At 47.8% G+C, this 25090-nt stretch overlaps 1 protein-coding gene across 6 annotated transcripts in view; it reads left to right on the top strand.

Annotated features, from left to right (window-relative positions):
- EIF4B (eukaryotic translation initiation factor 4B) overlaps positions 1 to 24874 on the top strand; it is a 520800-nt gene extending 495926 nt beyond the window's left edge. For all 6 annotated transcript variants that reach the window (XM_069230641.1, XM_069230644.1, XM_069230643.1 and 3 more), the window contains 2 exons: positions 22104 to 22176; positions 22913 to 24874. In XM_069230641.1, coding sequence (XP_069086742.1) covers positions 22104 to 22176; positions 22913 to 22984 — 145 coding nt within the window. In that variant the 3' untranslated portion in view covers positions 22985 to 24874. The remainder of the gene's footprint in view (positions 1 to 22103; positions 22177 to 22912) is intronic.
- Positions 24875 to 25090: the final 216 nt, after the last annotated feature.

The following is a 25090-nucleotide window of genomic DNA, read 5'->3' as shown; positions in this document are numbered from 1 at the left end:
CAGTCCCTTCCCATGCTTCCAGGCATGTTAAAGCATGCACACCAAATATTCCAAGAGCCAGTCAAGGCTAGGATAATTTCTTCCAGAGTGGAGAAAAAGTATAAGCCACCTCCTTCTGATCCAGCCTTTATTATACAACTGCCTCCTGACTCTGTAGTCGTAAGCGCGGCCAGAAAAAAAGCGAACTCCCAGTCATCAGGTTATGCACCTCCACCAGAAAAGGAGAGCAGAAAATGTGATGCTGCGGGCAGAAGGGTAGCATCGCAAGCAGCCAACTAATGGAGGATAGCCAATTCCCAAGCACTATTGGCTAGATATGATAGGGCCCACTGGGATGAGATGAAAGATAACATACATCTCCCCAAAGGCCAACAAAAAAGGGCACAACAAATAGTCAAGGAAGGGCAGGCTGTTACAAATAACCAAATCAGGTCAGCCCTAGATTCTGCAGACACCGTAGCTAGAACAATTAATACTGCCGTTACTATACAGAGACACGCATGACTTAGGTCTTCAGGGTTTAAACCTGAAATCCAGCAGGCAGTCCTCAATATGCCGTTTAATCAAAAACAACTTGTAAGGAAATGCCTCCTTGGCATGGTTGCCCCCTGACTTTTTGCCTTTGCTGATGCTATGTTTACAATTGAAAGTGTGCTGAGGCCTGCTAACCAGGCCCCAGCACCAGTGTTCTTTCCCTAACCTGTACTTTTGTATCCACAATTGGCAGACCCTGGCATCCAGATAAGTCCCTTGTAACTGGTACTTCTAGTACCAAGGGCCCTGATGCCAAGGAAGGTCTCTAAGGGCTGCAGCATGTCTTATGCCACCCTGGAGACCCCTCACTCAGCACAGACACACTGCTTGCCAGCTTGTGTGTGCTAGTGAGGACAAAACGAGTAAGTCGACATGGCACTCCCCTCAGGGTGCCATGCCAGCCTCTCACTGCCTATGCAGTATAGGTAAGACACCCCTCTAGCAGGCCTTACAGCCCTAAGGCAGGGTGCACTATACCATAGGTGAGGGTACCAGTGCATGAGCATGGTACCCCTACAGTGTCTAAACAAAACCTTAGACATGGTAAGTGCAGGGTAGCCATAAGAGTATATGGTCTGGGAGTCTGTCAAACACGAACTCCACAGCACCATAATGGCTACACTGAAAACTGGGAAGTTTGGTATCAAACTTCTCAGCACAATAAATGCACACTGATGCCAGTGTACATTTTATTGCAAACTACACCCCAGAGGGCACCTTAGAGGTGCCCCCTGAAACTTAACCGACTGTCTGTGTAGGCTGACTAGTTCCAGCAGCCTGCCACACTAGAGACATGTTGCTGGCCCCATGGGGAGAGTGCCTTTGTCACTCTGAGGCCAGTAACAAAGCCTGCACTGGGTGGAGATGCTAACACCTCCCCCAGGCAGGAGCTGTGACACCTGGCGGTGAGCCTCAAAGGCTCACCCCTTTGTCACAGCCCAGCAGGGCACTCCAGCTTAGTGGAGTTGCCCGCCCCCTCCGGCCACGGCCCCCACTTTTGGCGGCAAGGCTGGAGGGAACAAAGAAAGCAACAAGGAGGAGTCACTGGCCAGTCAGGACAGCCCCTAAGGTGTCCTGAGCTGAAGTGACTCTAACTTTTAGAAATCCTCCATCTTGCAGATGGAGGATTCCCCCAATAGGGTTAGGATTGTGACCCCCTCCCCTTGGGAGGAGGCACAAAGAGGGTGTACCCACCCTCAGGGCTAGTAGCCATTGGCTACTAACCCCCCAGACCTAAACACGCCCTTAAATTTAGTATTTAAGGGCTACCCTGAACCCTAGAAAATTAGATTCCTGCAAACTACAAGAAGAAGGACTGCCTAGCTGAAAACCCCTGCAGAGGAAGACCAGAAGACGACAACTGCCTTGGCTCCAGAAACTCACCGGCCTGTCTCCTGCCTTCCAAAGAACTCTGCTCCAGCGACGCCTTCCAAGGAACCAGCAACCTCTGATTCCTCTGAGGACTGCCCTGCTTCGAAAAAGACAAGAAACTCCCGAGGACAGCGGACCTGCTCCAAAAAGACTGCAACTTTGTTTCAAGGAGCAGCTTTAAAGACCCTGCAATCTCCCCGCAAGAAGCGTGAGACTTGCAACACTGCACCTGGCGACCCCGACTCGTCTGGTGGAGAACCAACACCTCAGGGAGGACCCCCGGACTACTCTACGACTGTGAGTACCAAAACCTGTCCCCCCTGAACCCCCACAGCGCCGCCTGCAGAGGGAATCCCGAGGCTTCCCCTGACCGCGACTCTCTGAAACCTAAGTCCCGACGCCTGGAAAAGACCCTGCACCCGCAGCCCCCAGGACCTGAAGGACCGGACTTTCACTGGAGAAGTGACCCCCAGGAGTCCCTCTCCCTTGCCCAAGTGGAGGTTTCCCCGAGGAAGCCCCCCCTTGCCTGCCTGCAGCGCTGAAGAGATCCGTTGATCTCTCATAGACTAACATTGCAAACCCGACGCTTGTTTCTACACTGCACCCGGCCGCCCCCGCGCTGCTGAGGGTGAAATTTCTGTGTGGGCTTGTGTCCCCCCCGGTGCCCTACAAAACCCCCCTGGTCTGCCCTCCGAAGACGCGGGTACTTACCTGCAAGCAGACCGGAACCGGGGCACCCCCTTCTCTCCATTCTAGCCTATGCGTTTTGGGCACCACTTTGAACTCTGCACCTGACCGGCCCTGAGCTGCTGGTGTGGTGACTTTGGGGTTGCTCTGAACCCCCAACGGTGGGCTACCTTGGACCAAGAACTGAACCCTGTAAGTGTCTTACTTACCTGGTAATACTAACAAAAACTTACCTCCCCCAGGAACTGTGAAAATTGCACTAAGTGTCCACTTTTAAAGTAGCTATTTGTGAATAACTTGAAAAGTATACATGCAATTGAAATGATTCAAAGTTCCTAATGTACTTACCTGCAATACCTTTCAAACAAGATATTACATGTTAAATTTGAACCTGTGGTTCTTAAAATAAACTAAGAAAAGATATTTTTCTATAACAAAAACTATTGGCTGGATTTGTCTCTGAGTGTGTGTACCTCATTTATTGTCTATGTGTATGTACAACAAATGCTTAACACTACTCCTTGGATAAGCCTACTGCTCGACCACACTACCACAAAATAGAGCATTAGTATTATCTCTTTTTACCACTATTTTACCTCTAAGGGGAACCCTTGGACTCTGTGCATGCTATTCCTTACTTTGAAATAGCACATACAGAGCCAACTTCCTACATTGGTGGATCAGCGGTGGGGTACAAGACTTTGCATTTGCTGGACTACTCAGCCAATACCTGATCACACGACAAATTCCAAAATTGTCATTAGAAATTGATTTTTGCAATTTGAAAAGTTTTCTAAATTCTTAAAAGACCTGCTAGGGCCTTGTGTTAGATCCTGTTTAGCATTTCTTTTAGAGTTTAAAAGTTTGTAAAAGTTTGAATTAGATTCTAGAACCAGTTGTAGATTCTTAAAAAGTATTCCAACTTTTAGAAGCAAAATGTCTAGCACAGATGTGACTGTGGTGGAACTCGACACCACACCTTACCTCCATCTTAAGATGAGGGAGCTAAGGTCACTCTGTAAAATAAAGAAAATAACAATGGGCCCCAAACCTACCAAAATACAGCTCCAGGAGCTTTTGGCAGAGTTTGAAAAGGCCAACCCCTCTGAGGGTGGCAACTCAGAGGAAGAGGATAGTGACTTGGAGGAAAATTCCCCCCTACCAGTCCTATCTAGGGAGAACAGGGTCTCTCAAACCCTGACTCCAAAAATAATAGTCAGAGATGCTGGTTCCCTCACAGGAGAGACCAACACCTCTGAAATCACTGAGGATAACTCCAGTGAAGAGGACATCCAGTTAGCCAGGATGGCCAAAAGATTGGCTTTGGAAAGACAGATCCTAGCCATAGAGAGGGAAAGACAAGAGATGGGCCTAGGACCCATCAATGGTGGCAGCAACGTAAATAGGGTCAGAGATTCTCCTGACATGTTGAAAATCCCTAAAGGGATTGTAACTAAATATGAAGATGGTGATGACATCACCAAATGGTTCACAGCTTTTGAGAGGGCTTGTGTAACCAGAAAAGTGAACAGATCTCACTGGGGTGCTCTCCTTTGGGAAATGTTCACAGGAAAGTGTAGGGATAGACTCCTCACACTCTCTGGAAAAGATGCAGAATCTTATGACCTCATGAAGGGTACCCTGATTGAGGGCTTTGGATTCTCCACTGAGGAGTATAGGATAAGATTCAGGGGGGCTCAAAAATCCTCGAGCCAGACCTGGGTTGACTTTGTAGACTACTCAGTAAAAACACTAGATGGTTGGATTCAAGGCAGTGGTGTAAGTAATTATGATGGGCTGTACAATTTATTTGTGAAAGAACACCTGTTAAGTAATTGTTTCAATGATAAACTGCATCAGCATCTGGTAGACCTAGGACCAATTTCTCCCCAAGAATTGGGAAAGAAGGCGGACCATTGGGTCAAGACAAGGGTGTCCAAAACTTCCACAGGGGGTGACCAAAAGAAAGGGGTCACAAAACCTCCCCAGGGGAAAGGTGGTGAGACAGCCAAAAATAAAAATAGTAAAGAGTCTTCTACAGGCCCCCAAAAACCTGCACAGGAGGGTGGGCCCAGAGCCTCTTCACAAAACAATCCTGGGTACAAGGGTAAAATCTTTGATCCCAAAAAGGCCTGGTGTCGAAACTGTAGTCAGTCTGGACACCAAACTGGAGACAAGGCCTGTCCCAAGAAAAGTTCCACTCCAAACTCCAATCCAGGTAACACTGGAATGGCTAGTCTCCAAGTGGGATCAACAGTTTGCCCAGAGCAAATCAGGGTCCACACTGAAGCTACTCTAGTCTCTGAGGGTGGGGTGGATTTAGCCACACTAGCTGCCTGGCCGCCTAACATGCAAAAATACAGGCAGCAGCTCTTTATTAATGGGACAAGTGTAGAGGGCCTGAGGGATACAGGTGCCAGTGTCACCATGGTGACAGAGAAACTGGTTTCCCCTGGCCAATACCTGACTGGAAAAACGTATACAGTCACCAATGCTGACAATCAAACTAAAGCACATCCCATGGCAATGGTAACTTTAGAATGGGGAGGGGTCAATGGCCTGAAACAGGTGGTGGTCTCCTCAAACATCCCAGTAGACTGTCTGCTTGGAAATGACCTGGAGTCCTCAGCATGGGCTGAGGTAGAACTAAAAACCCATGCAGCCATGCTGGGTATCCCTGAACTGGTGTGTGTAAAAACAAGAGCACAATGCAAGGCACAGGGTGAAAAAGTAGAGCTGGAGTCTGGAAAAATGGCCCAGCCTACCAAGAGAAAAGGAAAGTCAGTTGGGAAACCAACTGCAACACAGTCAGAAAAAGGGAACCTCTCTTCTCAGGAAGAAGTTCTGCCCTCTGAGGGAACTGAGCCTTTGGAGCTTGAACCTTATCAGGTTGAGCTCTTAGGCCCAGGGGGACCCTCAAGGGAGGAGCTGTGTAAGGGACAAGAAACCTGTCCCTCTCTTGAAGGCCTTAGGCAGCAAGCTGCTGAAGAGTCCAAGAGCAAGAAAAATGGAACACATAGGGTCTATTGGGAAGATGGACTCCTGTACACTGAGGCCAGAGACCCCAAACCTGGTGCCACTAGGAGAGTGGTAGTGCCTCAGTCGTTCAGAGAGTTTATTCTGACCTTAGCCCATGATATTCCCCTTGCTGGGCATTTGGGACAAACCAAGACGTGGGAGAGGTTAGTCAACCACTTATACTGGCCCAATATGTCCCAGAAGGTTAAGGAGTTTTGCCTCTCCTGCCCCACCTGTCAATCCAGTGGTAAGACAGGTGGGCACCCAAAGGCCCCCCTCATTCCACTTCCAGTGGTGGGGGTCCCCTTTGAAAGAGTGGGTGTGGACATAGTTGGTCCACTGGAACCTCCCACAGCCTCAGGAAATATGTACATCCTAGTAGTAGTGGATCATGCTACTAGGTATCCTGAAGCTATTCCCCTTAGGTCGACTACTGCCCCTGCAGTAGCCAAGGCCCTCATTGGTATCTTTACCGGAGTGGGTTTCCCTAAGGAGGTGGTGTCTGACAGAGGTACCAACTTCATGTCAGCATACCTAAAACACACGTGGAATGAGTGTGGAGTGACTTACAAATTCACTACACCATACCATCCACAAACTAATGGCTTAGTTGAGAGATTCAACAAGACATTAAAAGGCATGATCATGGGGCTCCCAGAAAAACTCAAAAGGAGATGGGATGTCCTCTTGCCATGTCTGCTTTTTGCTTACAGAGAGGTGCCACAGAAGGGAGTAGGATTCTCACCCTTTGAACTTCTGTTTGGCCACCCTGTAAGGGGACCACTTGCTCTTGTTAAAGAAGGCTGGGAGAGACCTCTTCATGAGCCTAAACAAGACATAGTGGACTATGTACTTGGCCTTCGCTCTAGAATGGCAGAGTACATGGAAAAGGCAACCAAAAACCTTGAGGCCAGCCAACAGCTCCAGAAGTTTTGGTATGACCAAAAGGCTGCACTGGTTGAGTTCCAACCAGGGCAGAAAATCTGGGTTCTGGAGCCTGTGGCTCCCAGGGCACTCCAGGACAAATGGAGTGGCCCTTACCCAGTGCTAGAAAGGAAGAGTCAGGTCACCTACCTGGTGGACCTGGGCACAAGCAGGAGCCCCAAGAGGGTGATCCATGTGAACCGCCTTAAGCTCTTCCATGACAGGGCTGATGTGAATCTGTTGATGGTAACAGATGAGGATCAGGAGGCAGAGAGTGAACCTCTCCCTGATCTTCTGTCATCAGACCCAAAAGATGGCTCAGTAGATGGAGTGATCTACTCAGACACCCTCTCTGGCCAACAGCAAGCTGATTGTAGGAGAGTCCTACAACAGTTTCCTGAACTCTTCTCCTTAACCCCTGGTCAGACACACCTGTGTACCCATGATGTGGACACAGGAGACAGCCTGCCTGTCAAAAACAAAATCTTTAGACAGTCTGACCATGTTAAGGAAAGCATCAAGGTGGAAGTCCACAAGATGCTGGAATTGGGAGTAATTGAGTACTCTGACAGCCCCTGGGCTAGCCCAGTGGTCTTAGTCCCCAAACCTCACACCAAAGATGGAAAGAAAGAGATGAGGTTTTGTGTGGACTACAGAGGGCTCAATTCTGTCACCAAGACAGATGCTCATCCAATTCCTAGAGCTGATGAGCTCATAGATAAATTAGGTGCTGCCAAATTCCTAAGTACCTTTGACTTGACAGCAGGGTACTGGCAAATAAAAATGGCACCTGGAGCAAAAGAGAAAACAGCATTCTCCACACCTGATGGGCATTATCAGTTTACTGTTATGCCCTTTGGTTTAAAGAATGCCCCTGCCACCTTCCAAAGGTTGGTGAATCAAGTCCTTGCTGGCTTGGAGTCCTTTAGCACAGCTTATCTTGATGATATTGCTGTCTTTAGCTCCACCTGGCAGGATCACCTGGTCCACCTGAAGAAGGTTTTGAAGGCTCTGCAATCTGCAGGCCTCTCTATCAAGGCATCCAAATGCCAGATAGGGCAGGGAACTGTGGTTTACTTGGGCCACCTTGTAGGTGGAGGCCAAGTTCAGCCACTCCAACCCAAGATCCAGACTATTCTGGACTGGGTAGCTCCAAAAACCCAGACTCAAGTCAGGGCATTCCTTGGCTTGACTGGGTATTACAGGAGGTTTGTGAAGGGATATGGATCCATTGTGACAGCCCTCACTGAACTCACCTCCAAGAAAATGCCCAAGAAAGTGAACTGGACTGTGGAATGCCAACAGGCCTTTGACACCCTGAAACAAGCAATGTGCTCAGCACCAGTTCTAAAAGCTCCAGATTATTCTAAGCAGTTCATTGTGCAGACAGATGCCTCTGAACATGTGATAGGGGCAGTTTTGTCCCAAACAAATGATGATGGCCTTGACCAGCCTGTTGCTTTCATTAGCAGGAGGTTACTCCCCAGGGAGCAGCGTTGGAGTGCCATTGAGAGGGAGACCTTTGCTGTGGTTTGGTCCCTGAAGAAGCTGAGACAATACCTCTTTGGGACTCACTTCCTAGTTCAAACTGACCACAGACCTCTCAAATGGCTGATGCAAATGAAAGGTGAAAATCCTAAACTGTTGAGGTGGTCCATCTCCCTACAGGGAATGGACTTTATAGTGGAACACAGACCTGGGACTGCCCATGCCAATGCAGATGGCCTTTCCAGGTTCTTCCACTTAGAAAATGAAGACTCTCTTGGGAAAGGTTAGTCTCATCCTCTTTCGTTTGGGGGGGGGGTTGTGTAAGGAAATGCCTCCTTGGCATGGTTGCCCCCTGACTTTTTGCCTTTGCTGATGCTATGTTTACAATTGAAAGTGTGCTGAGGCCTGCTAACCAGGCCCCAGCACCAGTGTTCTTTCCCTAACCTGTACTTTTGTATCCACAATTGGCAGACCCTGGCATCCAGATAAGTCCCTTGTAACTGGTACTTCTAGTACCAAGGGCCCTGATGCCAAGGAAGGTCTCTAAGGGCTGCAGCATGTCTTATGCCACCCTGGAGACCCCTCACTCAGCACAGACACACTGCTTGCCAGCTTGTGTGTGCTAGTGAGGACAAAACGAGTAAGTCGACATGGCACTCCCCTCAGGGTGCCATGCCAGCCTCTCACTGCCTATGCAGTATAGGTAAGACACCCCTCTAGCAGGCCTTACAGCCCTAAGGCAGGGTGCACTATACCATAGGTGAGGGTACCAGTGCATGAGCATGGTACCCCTACAGTGTCTAAACAAAACCTTAGACATGGTAAGTGCAGGGTAGCCATAAGAGTATATGGTCTGGGAGTCTGTCAAACACGAACTCAAACAGCACCATAATGGCTACACTGAAAACTGGGAAGTTTGGTATCAAACTTCTCAGCACAATAAATGCACACTGATGCCAGTGTACATTTTATTGCAAACTACACCCCAGAGGGCACCTTAGAGGTGCCCCCTGAAACTTAACCGACTGTCTGTGTAGGCTGACTAGTTCCAGCAGCCTGCCACACTAGAGACATGTTGCTGGCCCCATGGGGAGAGTGCCTTTGTCACTCTGAGGCCAGTAACAAAGCCTGCACTGGGTGGAGATGCTAACACCTCCCCCAGGCAGGAGCTGTGACACCTGGCGGTGAGCCTCAAAGGCTCACCCCTTTGTCACAGCCCAGCAGGGCACTCCAGCTTAGTGGAGTTGCCCGCCCCCTCCGGCCACGGCCCCCACTTTTGTCGGCAAGGCTGGAGGGAACAAAGAAAGCAACAAGGAGGAGTCACTGGCCAGTCAGGACAGCCCCTAAGGTGTCCTGAGCTGAGGTGACTCTAACTTTTAGAAATCCTCCATCTTGCAGATGGAGGATTCCCCCAATAGGGTTAGGATTGTGACCCCCTCCCCTTGGGAGGAGGCACAAAGAGGGTGTACCCACCCTCAGGGCTAGTAGCCATTGGCTACTAACCCCCCAGACCTAAACACGCCCTTAAATTTAGTATTTAAGGGCTACCCTGAACCCTAGAAAATTAGATTCCTGCAAACTTCAAGAAGATGGACTGCCTAGCTGAAAACCCCTGCAGAGGAAGACCAGAAGACGACATCTGCCTTGGCTCCAGAAACTCACCGGCCTGTCTCCTGCCTTCCAAAGAACTCTGCTCCAGCGACGCCTTCCAAGGGACCAGCGACCTCTGATTCCTCTGAGGACTGCCCTGCTTCGAAAAAGACAAGAAACTCCCGAGGACAGCGGACCTGCTCCAAAAAGACTGCAACTTTGTTTCAAGGAGCAGCTTTAAAGACCCTGCAATCTCCCCGCAAGAAGCGTGAGACTTGCAACACTGCACCCGGCGACCCCGACTCGGCTGGTGGAGAACCAACACCTCAGGGAGGACCCCCGGACTACTCTACGACTGTGAGTACCAAAACCTGTCCCCCCTGAACCCCCACAGCGCCGCCTGCAGAGGGAATCCCGAGGCTTCCCCTGACCGCGACTCTCTGAAACCTAAGTCCCGACGCCTGGAAAAGACCCTGCACCCGCAGCCCCCAGGACCTGAAGGACCGGACTTTCACTGGAGAAGTGACCCCCAGGAGTCCCTCTCCCTTGCCCAAGTGGAGGTTTCCCCGAGGAAGCCCCCCCTTGCCTGCCTGCAGCGCTGAAGAGATCCGTTGATCTCTCATAGACTAACATTGCAAACCCGACGCTTGTTTCTACACTGCACCCGGCCGCCCCCGCGCTGCTGAGGGTGAAATTTCTGTGTGGGCTTGTGTCCCCCCCGGTGCCCTACAAAACCCCCCTGGTCTGCCCTCCGAAGACGCGGGTACTTACCTGCAAGCAGACCGGAACCGGGGCACCCCCTTCTCTCCATTCTAGCCTATGCGTTTTGGGCACCACTTTGAACTCTGCACCTGACCGGCCCTGAGCTGCTGGTGTGGTGACTTTGGGGTTGCTCTGAACCCCCAACGGTGGGCTACCTTGGACCAAGAACTGAACCCTGTAAGTGTCTTACTTACCTGGTAATACTAACAAAAACTTACCTCCCCCAGGAACTGTGAAAATTGCACTAAGTGTCCACTTTTAAAGTAGCTATTTGTGAATAACTTGAAAAGTATACATGCAATTGAAATGATTCAAAGTTCCTAATGTACTTACCTGCAATACCTTTCAAACAAGATATTACATGTTAAATTTGAACCTGTGGTTCTTAAAATAAACTAAGAAAATATATTTTTCTATAACAAAACCTATTGGCTGGATTTGTCTCTGAGTGTGTGTACCTCATTTATTGTCTATGTGTATGTACAACAAATGCTTAACACTACTCCTTGGATAAGCCTACTGCTCGACCACACTACCACAAAATAGAGCATTAGTATTATCTCTTTTTACCACTATTTTACCTCTAAGGGGAACCCTTGGACTCTGTGCATGCTATTCATTACTTTGAAATAGCACATACAGAGCCAACTTCCTACACAACTTTTTGGCCCTGAAGTAGGCACGGCTATTGAGAAAATGAAAAAAGATTCAGACACCGCTAAAGCCATGGGTGCTTTGTATACAACGCAATACAGGGGGTCCTTTCGGAAACCTCAATAAAGAGGTGGATTTAGAACACAAACACCTGAGGCATCCACCTCACAATCAGTCAGCCTACCAACCTCAATACCAACGAGTGACAAGGGCACTCTTCCCATGTGTCCAGCAACATGTCTGTGTAGCAGGCTGGCAAAAACTAGTCAGCCCACACTGGAAGTCGGGTATGTTTTCAGGGGGCACCTCTAAGATGCCCTCTGGGTGTATTTCACAATAAAATGTACACTGGCATCAGTGTGCATTTATTGTGCTTAGAAGTTTGATACCAAACTTCCCAGTTTTCAGTGTAGCCATTATGGTGCTGTGGAGTTCGTGTTTGACAGACTCCCAGACCATATACTCTTATGGCTGCCCTGCACTTACAATGTCTAAGGTCTTGCTTAGACACTGTAGGGGCATACTGCTCATGCACCTATGCCCTCACCTGTGGTATAGTGCACCCTGCCTTAGGGCTGTTAGGCCTGCTAGAGGGGTGACTGATCTATGCCATAGGCAGTGTGAGGTTGGCATGGCACCCTGAGGGGAGTGCCATGTCGACTTAGTCATTTTATCCCCACTAACACACACAAGCTGGCAAGTAGTGTGCATGTGCTGAGTGAGGGGTCCCCAGGGTGGCATAAGACATGCTGCAGCCCTTAGAGACCTTCCCTGGCATCAGGGCCCTTGGTACCAGGGGTACCAGTTATAAGGGACTTACCTGGATGCCAGGGTGTGCCAATTGTGGAGACAAAGGTACAGTTTAGGGAAATAACACTGGTTCTGGGGCCTGGTTAGCAGGTGTAAGGAAATGCCTCCTTGGCATGGTTACCCCCTGACTTTTTGCCTTTGCTGATGCTAAGTTTTGATTTGAAAGTGTGCTGAGGCCTGCTAACCAGGCCCCAGCACCAGTGTTCGTTCCCTAACCTGTACTTTTGTTTCCACAATTGGCACGTCCTGGCATCTAGGTAAGTCCCTTGTAACTGGTACCCCTGGTACCAAGGGCCCTAATGCCAGGGAAGGTCTCTAAGGGCTGCAGCATATCTTATGCCACCCTGGGGACCCCTCACTCAGCACAGACACACTGCTTGCCAGCTTGTGTGTGCTAGTGGGGATAAAAAGACTAAGTCGACATGACACTCCCCTCAGGGTGCCATGCCAACCTCACACTGCCTATGCAGTATAGATAAGTCACCCATCTAGCAGGCCTTACAGCCCTAAGGCAGGGTGCACTATACCATAGGTGAGGGCACCAGTGCATGAGCACCGTGCCCCTTCAGTGTCTATGCAAAACATTAAACATTGTAAGTGCAGGGTAGCCATAAGAGTATATGGTCTGGGAGTCTGTCATGCACGAACTCCACAGCACCATAATGGTTACACTGAAAACTGTGAAGTTTGGTATCAAACTTCTCAGCACTATAAATGCACACTGATGCCAGTGTACATTTTATTGTAACATACACCCCAGAGGGCACCTTAGAGGTGCCCCCTGAAACCTTAACCGACTATCCGTGTAGGCTGACTAGTTCTAGCAGCCTGCCACACACCAGACATGTTGCTGGCCACATGGGGAGAGTGCCTTTGTCACTCTGTGGCTAGTAACAAAGCCTGTACTGGGTGGAGGTGCTTCACACCTCCCCCTGCAGGAACTGTAACACCTGGCGGTGAGCCTCAAAGGCTCACCCCCTTTGTTACAGCACCACAGGGCACTCCAGCTAGTGGAGTTGCCTGCCCCCTCCGGCCACGGCCCCACTTTTGGCGGCAAGGCCGGAGGAGATAATGATAAAAACAAGGAGGAGTCTCTGGCCAGTCAGGATAGCCCCTAAGGTGTCCTGAGCTGAGGTGACTCTAACTTTTAGAAATCCTCCATCTTGCAGATGGAGGATTCCCCCAATAGGATTGGGGATGTGCCCCCCTCCTCTCAGGGAGGAGGCACAAAGAGGGTGTACCCACCCTCAGGGCTAGTGGCCATTGGCTACTAACCCCCCAGACCTAAACACGCCCTTAAATTTAGTATTTAAGGGCTCCCCAGAACCTAGGAACTCAGATTCCTGCAACCTAAGAAGAAGAGCACTGCTAAACTGAAAAACCCTGCAGAGAAGACGGAGACACCAACTGCTTTGGCCCCAGCTCTACCGGCCTGTCTCCCCACTTCTAAAGACACTGCTCCAGCGACGCTTTCCCCAGGGACCAGCGACCTCTGAATCCTCAGAGGACTGCCCTGCTCTAGAAGGACCAAGAACTCCCGAGGACAGCGGCCCTGTTCACCAAAGACTGCAACTTTGAAACCAATAAGCAACTTTGAAACAACTTGCGTTTCCCGCCGGAAGTGTGAGACTTGGCACTCTGCACCCGACGCCCCCGGCTGGACTTGTGGAGAACAATCATTTCAGGGAGGACTCCCCGGCGACTGCGAGACCGTGAGTAGCCAGAGTTGCCCCCCCCCCCCTGAGCCCCCACAGCGACGCCTGCAGAGGGAATCCTGAGGCTCCCCCTGACCGCGATTGCCTGCTCCTCAGATCCCGACGCCTGGTAAAGACTCTGCACCTGCAGCCCCCAGGACCTGAAGGATCCTAACTCCAGTGCAGGAGTGACCGCCAGGAGGCCCTCTCCCTTGCCCAGGTGGTGGCTACCCCGAGGAGCCCCCCCCACCCCCTCCTGCCTGCCTGCATCACTGAAGAGAACCCTTGGTCTCCCATTGATTTAAATTACAAACCCGACGCGTGTTCGCACACTGCACCCGGCCGCCCCCGTGCTGCTGAGGGTAAACTTTCTGTGTGGACTTGTGTCCCCCCTCCGGTGCCCTACAAAACCCCCCTGGCCTGCCCTCCGAAGACGCGGGTACTTACCTGCTGGCAGGCTGGAACAGGGCCACCCCCTTCTCCATTGAAGCTTATGCGTTTTGGGCACCACTTTGACCGTTGCACCTGACCGGCCCTGAGCTGCTGGTGTGGTAACTTTGGGGTTGCTCTGAACCCACAACGGTGGGCTACCTTGGACCCAAACTTGAACCCCGTAGGTGGTTTACTTACCTGCAAAAACTAACAAACTCTTACTCCCCCCAGAAACTGTTGAAAATTGCACTGTCTAGTTTTAAAATAGCTATATGTGATTTATGTGAAAAGTGTATATGCTATTTTGCTAATTCAAAGTTCCTAAAGTACCTACCTGCAATACCTTTCATTTGAAGTATTACATGTAAATTGAACCTGTGGTTCTTAAAATAAACTAAGAAAATATATTTTTATATACAAAAACCTATTGGCCTGGAATTGTCTGAGTGTGTTCCTCATTTATTGCCTTTGTGTATGTACAACAAATGCTTAAACACTACTCCTTTGATAAGCCTACTGCTCGACCACACTACCACAAAATAGAGGTAAGATAGTGGCAAAAAGAGATAATACTAATGCTCTAAGGGGAACCCTTGGACTCTGTGCATACTATTCCTTACTTTTAAATAGTGCATACAGAGCCAACTTCCTACAATGTATATCTGCAGCTACAATTGCCACCGAACACACATTATATATATATATATATATATATATATATATAATCAAATTGCAATCTGTACACACTTCAGGGGAGGAGGGAGGGTGCATGTGAATCTACAGCACTACATGGCTTGAACAGATGTCTACTGATAAGTAACATTTTCCGTTCAATGGCATGTGTAGCTGTAGATACACATGCTGTGCATAGACTGTAAAGCAGTCCCTCCATAAAGCGGTGGCTAGTGTGTAGGGGTTGCAATTGTTTGAAAGTGTTTTTAGTAAAGCTTGTCCAACATTTGCCTGCTGTCTGGCAAAGATGTCTACACAATGTTAAGTAAAGGTGTGTGATGTTGACCATGTTGCTGCTTTACAAATATCTGTCATAGGTATGTGTAGGAAGTTGGCTCTGTATGCACTATTTCAAAGTAAGGAACAGTAGGCACAGAGTCCAAGGGTTCCCCTTAGAGGTAAGATAGTGGCAAAAAGAGATAATACTAATGCTCTATTTTGTGGTAGTGTGGTCGAGCAGTAGGCTTATCAAAGGAGTAGTGTTAAGCATTTGTTGTACATACACACAGGCAATAAATGAGGAACACACACTCAGACAAATCCAGCCAATAGGTTTTGTTATAGAAAAATATATTTTCTTACTTTATTTTAAGAACCACAGGTTCAAATTCTACATGTAATATCTCATTTGAAAGGTATTGCAGGTAAGTACTTTAGGAACTTTGAATCATTACATTAGCATGTATACTTTTCACATAAAACACAATAAGCTGTTTTAAAAGTGGACACTTACTGCAATTTTCACAGTTCCTGGTGGAGGTAAGTTTTTGTTAGTTTTGTCAGGTAAGTAAATCACTTACAAGTCTCAGGTCCAAGGTCTCTTGGGTCCAAGGTAGCCCACCGTTGGGGGTTCAGAGCAACCCCAAAGTTACCACACCAGCAGCTCAGGGCCGGTCAGGTGCAGAGGTCAAAGAGGTGCCCAAAACGCATAGGCTGCAATGGAGAGAAGGGGGTGCCCCGGTTCCGGTCTGCCAGCAGGTGAGTACCCGCGTCTTTGGAGGGCAGACCAGGGGGGTTTTGTAGGGCACCGGGGGGGACACAAGTCCACACAAAAAGTACACCCTCAGCGGCACTGGGGCGGCCGGGTGCAGTGTAGAAACAAGCGTCGGGTTTTCAATGGAAATCAATGAGAGATCAAGGGATCTCTTCAGTGTTGCAGGCAGGCAAGGGGGGGGCTCCTCGGGGTAGCCACCACCTGGTCAAGGGAGAGGGCTTCCTGGGGGTCACTCCTTCACAGGAGTTCCGTTCCGTTAGGTGCTGGGGGCTGCGGGTGCAGGGTCTTTTCCAGCCGTCGGGAAATGGAGTTCAGGCAGACGCGGTCAGGGGGAGCCTTGGGATTCCCTCTGCAGGCGTCGCTGTGGGGGCTCAGGGGGGACAACTTTGGTTACTCACAGACTGAGTCGCCGGAGGGTCCTCCCTGAGGTGTTGGTTCTCCACCAGTCGAGTCGGGGTCGCTGGGTGCAGTGTTGCAAGTCTCACGCTTCTTGCGGGGAGTTGCAGGGGTCTTTAAATCTGCTCCTTGAAACAAAGTCGCAGTTCTTTTGGAGCAGTGCCGCTGTCCTCGGGAGTTCCTTGGTCTCTTGGAAGCAGGGCAGTCCTCTGAGGATTCAGAGGTCGCTGGTCCTGGAGAAAGCGTCGCTGGAGCAGGGTTCTTTAGAAGGCAGGAGACAGGCCGGTAGGACTGGGGCCAAAGCAGTTGGTGTCTTCTTTCTTCTTCTGCAGGGGTTTTCAGCTCAGCAGTCTTCTTCGGTAAGTTGCAGGAATCTAAATTCTTAGGTTCAGGGGAGCCCTTAAATACTAAGTTTAAGGGCGTGTTTAGGTCTGGGGGGTTAGTAGCCAATGGCTACTAGCCCTGAGGGTGGGTACACCCTCTTTGTGCCTCCTCCCAAGGGGAGGGGGTCACATTCCTATCCCTATTGGGGGAATCCTCCTTCTACAAGATGGAGGATTTCTAAAAGTCAGAGTCACCTCAGCTCAGGACACCTTAGGGGCTGTCCTGACTGGCCAGTGACTCCTCCTTGTTTTTCTCATTATCTCTCCTGGACTTGCCGCCAAAAGTGGGGGCTGTGTCCAGGGGGCGGGCATCTCCACTAGCTGGAGTGCCCTGGGGCATTGTAACACGAAGCTTGAGCCTTTGAAGCTCACTGCTAGGTGTTACAGTTCCTGCAGGGGGGAGGTGTGAAGCACCTCCACCCAGAGCAGGCTTTGTTTCTGTCCTCAGAGAGCACAAAGGCTCTCACCGCATGAGGTCAGACACTCGTCTCTCAGCAGCAGGCTGGCACAGACCAGTCAGTCCTGCACTGAACAATTGGGTAAAATACAGGGGGGATCTCTAAGATGCCCTCTGTGTGCATTTTTTAATAAATCCAACACTGGCATCAGTGTGGGTTTATTATTCTGAGAAGTTTGATACTAAACTTCCCAGTATTCAGTGTAGCCATTATGGAGCTGTGGAGTTCGTTTTTGACAGACTCCCAGCCCTTATACTCTTATGGCTCCCCTGCACTTACAATGTCTAAGGTTTTGCTTAGACACTGTAGGGGCATAGTGCTCATGCACATATGCCCTCACCTGTGGTATAGTGCACCCTGCCTTAGGGCTGTAAGGCCTACTAGAGGGGTGACTTACCTATGCCACAGGCAGTGGGAGGTTGGCATGGCACCCTGAGGGGAGTGCCATGTCGACTTAGTCATTTTCTCCCCATCAGCACACACAAGCTGGCAAGCAGTGTGTCTGTGCTGAGTGAGGGGTCCCTAGGGTGGCATAAGACATGCTGCAGCCCTGAAAGACCTTCCCTGGCATCAGGGCCCTTGGTACCAGGGGTACCAGTTACAAGGGACTTACCTAGGTTCCAGGGTTGTGCCAATTGTGGAAACAATGGTACATTTTAGGTGAAAGAACACTGGTGCTGGGGCCTGGTTAGCAGGGTCCCAGCACACTTCTCAGTCAAGTCAGCATCAGTATTAGGCAAAAAGTGGGGGGTAACTGCAACAGGGAGCCATTTCTTTACAGTATGTTACCTAGAAAGGCCATAGGTGCACCTTTTTTCCTAGTGGAAAGTGATCTAGGTGGGAATTGTCTCTTAGCTTTAGTATAGCAAGTTTGAATGCACTTGACTATCCGTCTTGCTATAGTTGCTATAGCTTCCTTGTTTTTCTCATTATCTCCTCCACTAGCTGGAATGCCCTGTGGTGCTATAACAAAGGGGGTGAGCCTTTGAGGCTCACCGCCAGGTGTTACAGTTCCTGCAGGAGGAGGTGAGAAGCACCTCCACCCAGTACAGGCTTTGTTACTAGCCACAGAGTGACAAAGGCACTCTCCCCATGTGGCCAGCAACGCGTCTGTTGTGTGGCAGGCTGGTAAAACTAGTCAGCCCACACTGGAAGTCGGGTATGTTTTCGGGGGACATCTCTAAGATGCCCTCTGGGGTGTATTTTACAATAAAATGTAAACTTGCATCAGTGTGCATTTATTGTGCTGAGAAGTTTGATACCAAACTTCACAGTTTTCAGTGTAGCCATCATGGTGCTGTGGAGTTCGTGTTTGACAGACTCCTAGACCATATACTCTTATGGCTACCCTGCACTTACAATGTCTAAGGTCTTGCTTAGACACTGTAGGGGCATAGTGCTCATGCACCTATGCCCTCACCTATGGTATAGTGCACCCTGCCTTAGGGCTGTAAGGCCTGCTAGAGGGGTGACTTATCTATGCCATAGGCAGCGTGAGGTTGGCATGGCACCCTGAGGGGAGTGCCTTGTCGACTTAGTCATTTTCTCCCCACCACCACACACAAGCTGGCAAGCAGTGTGTGTGTGTGTGTGTGTGTGTGCGCGCTGAGTGAGGGGTCCCCAGGGTGGCATAAGACATGCTGCAGCCCTTAGAGACCTTCCCTGGCATCAGGGCCCTTGGTACCAAGGGTACCAGATACAAGGGACTTACCTGGATGCCAGGGTGTGCCAATGGTGGACACAAAGGTACAGTTTTAGGGAAAGAACACTGGTGCACACTACCACAAAATAGAATTCTCTTTTTGCCACTATCTTACCTCTAAGGGGAACCCTTGGACTCTGTGCATGCTATTTCTTACTTTGAAATAGTACATACAGACCCAACTTCCTACAAATTGTTTGTAGCCTTTCAAAAACCTCATGCAGGTAATCCTATATCCAAACAAGGCATTGCCAGATGGATAGTTAAATGTATTCAAACTTGCTATATTAAAGTAAAAAGAGATCTACCTATTACAAATTTCAGTGATAGGTATATTCCCAAGAAAAGCCATTGTGGTACCTTTTTTCCTAGTGGAATGTGCTCTTGGTGTAAGGCAGCCACCTGGTCTACGCCTCATACATTCACCAAGCATTACTGTGTAGATGTGTTGGCAACACAACAAGCCACAGTAGGACAGGCTGTATTAAGAACATTTCAGACAACTTCAACTCCTACAGGCTAATCCACCGCATTTTGGGGGAGATTACTGCTTATTAATCTATGCACAGCGTGTGTATCTGCAGCTACACATGCCACTGAACGGAAAATGTCACTTACCCAGTGTACATCTGTGCGTAGTATGAGACGCTGCAGATTCACATGCGCCCTCCCACCTCCCCGGGAGCCTGTAGCTGTTATTAGTTGAATGAAAATTGTAAATTTCTAAATAACTATTTTAATACACATTATGTACATACATACCTATCCTATTGCATGGGCACACCTAGTATACTCACAACTCCTACCTCACCCTCTGCGGGGAAAACAATCTAAGATGGAGTCGACGCCCCTGCGCAGTGGAGCCGAAAGGGAGGAGTCCCTCAATCTTGTGACTCGAAAAGACTTCTTCGAAGAAAAACAACTTGTAACACTCTGAGCCCAACACTAGATGGCAGGATAATGCACAGCATGTGAATCTGCAGCGTCTCATGCCATGCACATATGTACACTGGGTAAGTGACATTTTCCATGTATGTATGTGTGTGTGTATATGTAAATACATTGCATGGGAGTCTTTTAGATTCTACTATTCTCTTTTCACTACTTCACACTCCCCGCCTGCGGACAAACAGTCTAACAAAGGACTCGATGCCCATGCGCAGTATTACCAAGGGGAAGAGTTACTCAATCCCGTGACTCAAACTTTCTTCAAACAAAAACAAGTTGTACTACTCCAAACCCAACACTAGATGGCGAGCTTATGCACAGCATGTGGATCTACAACACTACATGCCCCAAACAGATGTCTACTGGTAAGTAACAGTTTCCTTTTGCTATTATGAGCTGTGGCAGAGCACTTGGGAAAGGACTCTTTGACAGTTGATGCACCTGCCCTGCTACAAAGAATAGGGTAATACTTGCAGTGCAACTGTGTTCTGGAGCCACTCCTGTATGAATTGTTGTTGCAACCTTCATTTCCAGGAATCTCAGCTATTCGTAGATGATTACCTCATGCTTTCTTTTCTGCATCATCTGCTCGGTCTGCTAGCGTTTAAGTTCTGTGAATTGGCTCGCTGTTTCGGAGGGTTGTAGGGAAAGTTCAGTAAGGGTTGCTTCATTATGACTAATCTCCAAGTTTTCGCTGATCCTCACTTGCCACGTTGAAGCCTGTTCTTACCGCATCTATTTTAGCCTCTAGGGCTGATCTTATGTCATTTATTGTGGTCAGTATTTGGTCAAGCTTGCTCACCATAGCATCCTTTGTGGCTCCACTGATGGCCTCCTGCCGCAATCCTATCAAATGCTCAGTTTTTCGTGTTTGTAGCAGTCATTTCCAACTCTCGTCTGTTTAGTATTAAGTACTCCATTTCCGTGGACTTGTTATAATTTCAGAAGGGGCCCTAGTCTATTGTAGCTGTATAAACGCAATCCCCACTGCGGTTCGTTTCTGTGTGTGGCATCATTAATTTCTGGCCTATTTTGGGTACTTGTTAACTGATGCAGTATGCCTTTCAGGGGCCAGACATACAGCAATTCACACTGCATGGTGGCGTGGGGTAAGTATTCCTCAGTGGATGCAGTGTGCATTTCATCTGAAGTCTTCAGTGGGGGGGTGTAACTGGTGTAATTCTCTCTAGTGTAATTACTTGTAATTACCATACAATTACTCATTACGTGAGAAGCGTAATCCAACATTTAGCACTATTTTCTTAATGCAAAATGCACCCTTGTGCCCAAAGTGGAACAGAGGATGCATTTTCCACTAAGAAAATAGCACTAAATGCTACAGGATACGAACAGCAGTCACCAGCATCCACTTGCTCTTACGTTTTTGTTGTTCCTGTGCTCCTGCGATAGGATTTTTGCCCCTAATTAGTCTTAATTACTAAAGCTAACATAATCTCGTAATTTTGCATCACAAGAGTAATGCTTAGTTACTGAAATGATTCCAGTTAATCTGCTGTAATGAAATTTTCTCCCAGGCCAAGCCTTCAGTACTTCCAAACGCAATCAAATATGCACTAATGATACCAAATCCCACCTCCCTTCCCACATACACACTACGCAGCCGGCTCTTTTCTCAGGCACCACGCCCTTAATTGCAGGTAGGGCCATGCTTCAGTCCTCTTTACCTGCCTGGCTTGTGCTCCTTCCCAGCACTGCTTACCTGATCGTAGCAACCGTTGTGTGCCACCACACTGCTTTAACAGTGCTCCATTCAGACCATCGTTGCTGTTAAGGCTAAAATTCTGATCTCTGGGTCCGCCAGGTTTGCTCTGATGCATTTGTTTAAAGACTCTATCACTCAGATTTAGAGTTCAATCTCTCTCTGATACTTTCTGTACCATGTTGCGGGGTGGGGGGGGGGGGGGTGGGGGAGGGGAAGAGATCCTTCCCCACGTTTTGAGGGTTGGCTGTTCGTTCTGGTTGCAGATTTTATCAGATACCCAGGAAAGGGAATAAAAAGAATGTATTTTGTATCTGCCATGTTGGGCTGCTGGCAGTGACCCGAGAACTAGGATTAGTTACGTCTTTCTCTGCATTTGGAATGAACCAAGACTATCTCGTGTGATGTTCATGTCATACTAAGACACTGCAGCTGACTTGTTAGTGGTTTTAATTGTCATAAGTAGTTTACATGGAAGGCAAATATTATCCCATACTCTGGTTAGAGCAAGACTTTGTGTGCTGTTAAGGTAATGATTGAGTAACTCATTCAACTAGGGCACTGGTTTTTTGAGGTTGGGTTATTCAAATTGACATGTAGAACTGAGGCCCTGTTTATCAGAACTCGGTGACAAACCCCTGATGAATGGCCATGATGCAATTGGAATTCCAGACTGGCAGTGGGATTTAGAAAAGCGGAGTAGTCAACGATTGTAAATTGCGTTCAAGACTGCACAGTTTGGCTAATTGTGCAAATAGCAGTTCCATGTTTTTCTAGGAATGTACAAGCGTTTTTTTTTCTTGCAGGAATGATTGCATGCGTGAACGTGACTTTGGACCATCAGCTGAGCCAAATAGACTGCAGGATGTGCCTGGAGAGGTATGGTCTACTCATGGCTTTATCGTTTTCAAGATTAGTGCATCAATACTGGAGTGTGCAGTGTTACTAAGTTCTTCCCCAGTGTTAACTGGGTAATGTGCTGTTGCTTTATGCAAGTAGAGATGCCAGGCAATTTTCTGGAAAACACGATGAATACCAAATTAGATGTCAGGTCTTCTGACTTGATAGTTCTGATGACATGCATTATAACAGCTTCAAGATAACATAAGAGAAGCAGGCTAGTAATTCGTCAGTTTCAACCAGTCATTAACAGTTTCTTGTTGGCGATGCATGAGACTATACACGTAAAATGAAGTGGGTGGCTGGGTGTGAGGGAATTTGAAGGTCCTTAAAGGAATGTCATTTTAACTACTGTATTTTTGTAAAGTGGTGAGTCTCCATTATCTACAACGAAGTCGAGGACAAGAATGAATTTGACAGGGCAAATTACCTTGGGACTTATTAATTCTTAGTTCTGAGAACGTAGTTCATGGGAGCACAAGCTAAGACTGTCTAAAGGTGCTTTTACTCGGCTTGCTGTAGGCCTATTTTGTGTGATTTTCTATTTTTGAAAATTTGTAACCCAACTGGGTCGTCTAATTGCATTGGTCTGTCAATATTTATTAAGCCCATCCGTCACCGCAGACAAATTCTTATCGGAATCAGTGTCTCTGGATTGGAATGAAAAGATGGCATTTGAGTTATCCAAGCTGACTGGCGTTTATTTTTCTTGCAGAAGTTCAGCCATGCAAGCAAGTATGCTGCTTTAGCGGTTGATGGAGAAGATGACGAAGGGTTCCCTGAGTGACACCTTTCCAAAGAAATGCCACTTTCGCTTAGCCTGTTGCTTTTCCTGAACATTTGGAGAGCAGAAACAAATTTCAGTCAAAGATGAGAAAAAATGAAATACACAATACTCAAAATTAACACCTCCAGGAGACCTTTCTTAATTTTACACAAAAAAACATTTTTTTCTCTTGCATGCTGCTGCAGCCTTTAAAGTATTGGCCGAATTGGAGAGACTTTTGACGTTTTATTGAGAGAGGCGAAGAATTTTAAAGAAATTAAAAGCCCATTATGGGGAGTGTGTGCACGCTGTTATCCCGTGTGACATAGAGCCTAGACCCTTCTCTTTAGAGTGAAAATTACGAAGCAGGAATTCTGTACTGCTTTTTGGATTGGTTTTAAAAGGACTTTGCAGTTCTGATGTGGTTATGAGGGTAGAAAGTGGTATGTGGGCACATAGAAGGACTTCTAGAGCAAGCAGTGTTTACTGCCTCCCTAGTCTTACTATAGCCTGTTGCAATTTATATGAAGTCTGAATCATTACCTAAATAAATAAAGTATCCTATTAAAGATAGGGCCTCACTTTGTTTTTAGTCACTTTTCAGCCCTCTGCTCATATGTCTTCTGAAACCTGTTGTCCGGCAGATTCTATTTATTAAGGAGGGGTTTGCCAAAACAGTACTGTCACAGGGAGCACTCATTAAAGGTTCCTCTTCTTCTTTCACCCAAGTCTGGCATTAATTTGCTGCTACGAAGCACATGCTGCTATGAGCCTGAAATTTGGCTGATACTGAAGCATGGCTTTGTCAGCATAGGATGTCCTTGATGGTATGTACTCTGATGCATATGGTATTAGAGGTCTGCCCTCGACCCAGGGCTGAATCGTCCTTATCAACCATGCATTTATTGGGCAGTACATTTCTTCAAAGTGTCAATTAATAAAATGGGGCAATCCTTCTGCCTAACTCCTACATATGGAAAGGGAAGTATAGGAGGTAAGGAAGGGAAATTTTGCATGTGTGATCTTACAACAATTTGCTGGACTCTTGTAATTTGGCAGAGCTTTGCTTGTTGTCCTCTCAGCGATAGCTGGGAAAGTCATTGCATTTATCTCTTAGGAGTTCTATTATTCATTTCTGTTGTGTGCAATGTGCTTTCAGTCAGCTGTGCTGCATAGCAAACCTGTTGCCCAGTCCCAGGGGAGAATTTGTTTCCATTTCGGACTGATGCTTATTGTTTCTCAACACGTTTTGGGGTTATTTGGGTTTAGTGTGTCGTTGGCTGTGAGGGTCTCACCAGTACTTGATTTAGGGTTTCCAGAATCACTATATAGTGCTCTCGTGCATAGTATTAAGACCATCTCTTGGAACAGGGTGAGGTGCAGTTTTTAGGAAGCATCAATCTATATCTGGAGTCTTGTTTTGTTAGATAACAAAAATTGCAGTCTGCAGCAGTTACCATCAGGTGGAGGCAGAATTGGCAGACTTTCTTAGCCCCCAAACCTCCAATTGTGTCCTGATGGGGAAAGTAGAGGAGCTCATTTGAGGGATGAGCTGAAAGTGTCTAAATTTCATGCTTAATTTTAAACTGTGTGCTCCTGCTCCCCTACTCTCATGGCACAGTGACGTCCAGCTTGTTGGTAGTTTCACTGGCACCTTTCCCCTGAGTGACATTGCCTTGGTTAAAAGCTCAATTTTTGCCTCTTCCCATTCCTGACTTCATGTTATGGGAATACAGTTCACTAGTCAGAGTTTACACATTCTGGAGACGTGTACAAATTTGTATAAAACACATAAACTGTAATTTCAGTTTTATGGGGAGATACCGTATCATGTGACCCATCATTAACTTTATTTTTTTTCATTCTTTGGTTTTTCTTCCCTCCTTCCAAATAAACTAATCTTTAAAATAATCTATTCTTGCACGTTGTTTTTAACTGCCTGTTTGCTTACAGTCTTTAAGACTGTTGAGCTCTAGAGTTCGACATACAGTAATCAAGAACCAAAGGCTTCGTGATTACCTTTTGTCCTGGCTGCAACCCTAGCATTTGGGCACTCTGTTTCCTTTCAACAAAGAATTTTGAGCAAATTAAAATAATGCAGGCATGGGTTGGATCACTACAACGCAG

Source organism: Pleurodeles waltl, chromosome 4_2, assembly GCF_031143425.1.
Source record: "Pleurodeles waltl isolate 20211129_DDA chromosome 4_2, aPleWal1.hap1.20221129, whole genome shotgun sequence".
In the NCBI taxonomy this organism is placed as follows: Eukaryota; Metazoa; Chordata; class Amphibia; order Caudata; family Salamandridae; genus Pleurodeles; species Pleurodeles waltl.
Note: the sequence above shows the minus strand (reverse complement) of the source record. Positions and strands in the feature narration are given on the sequence as shown.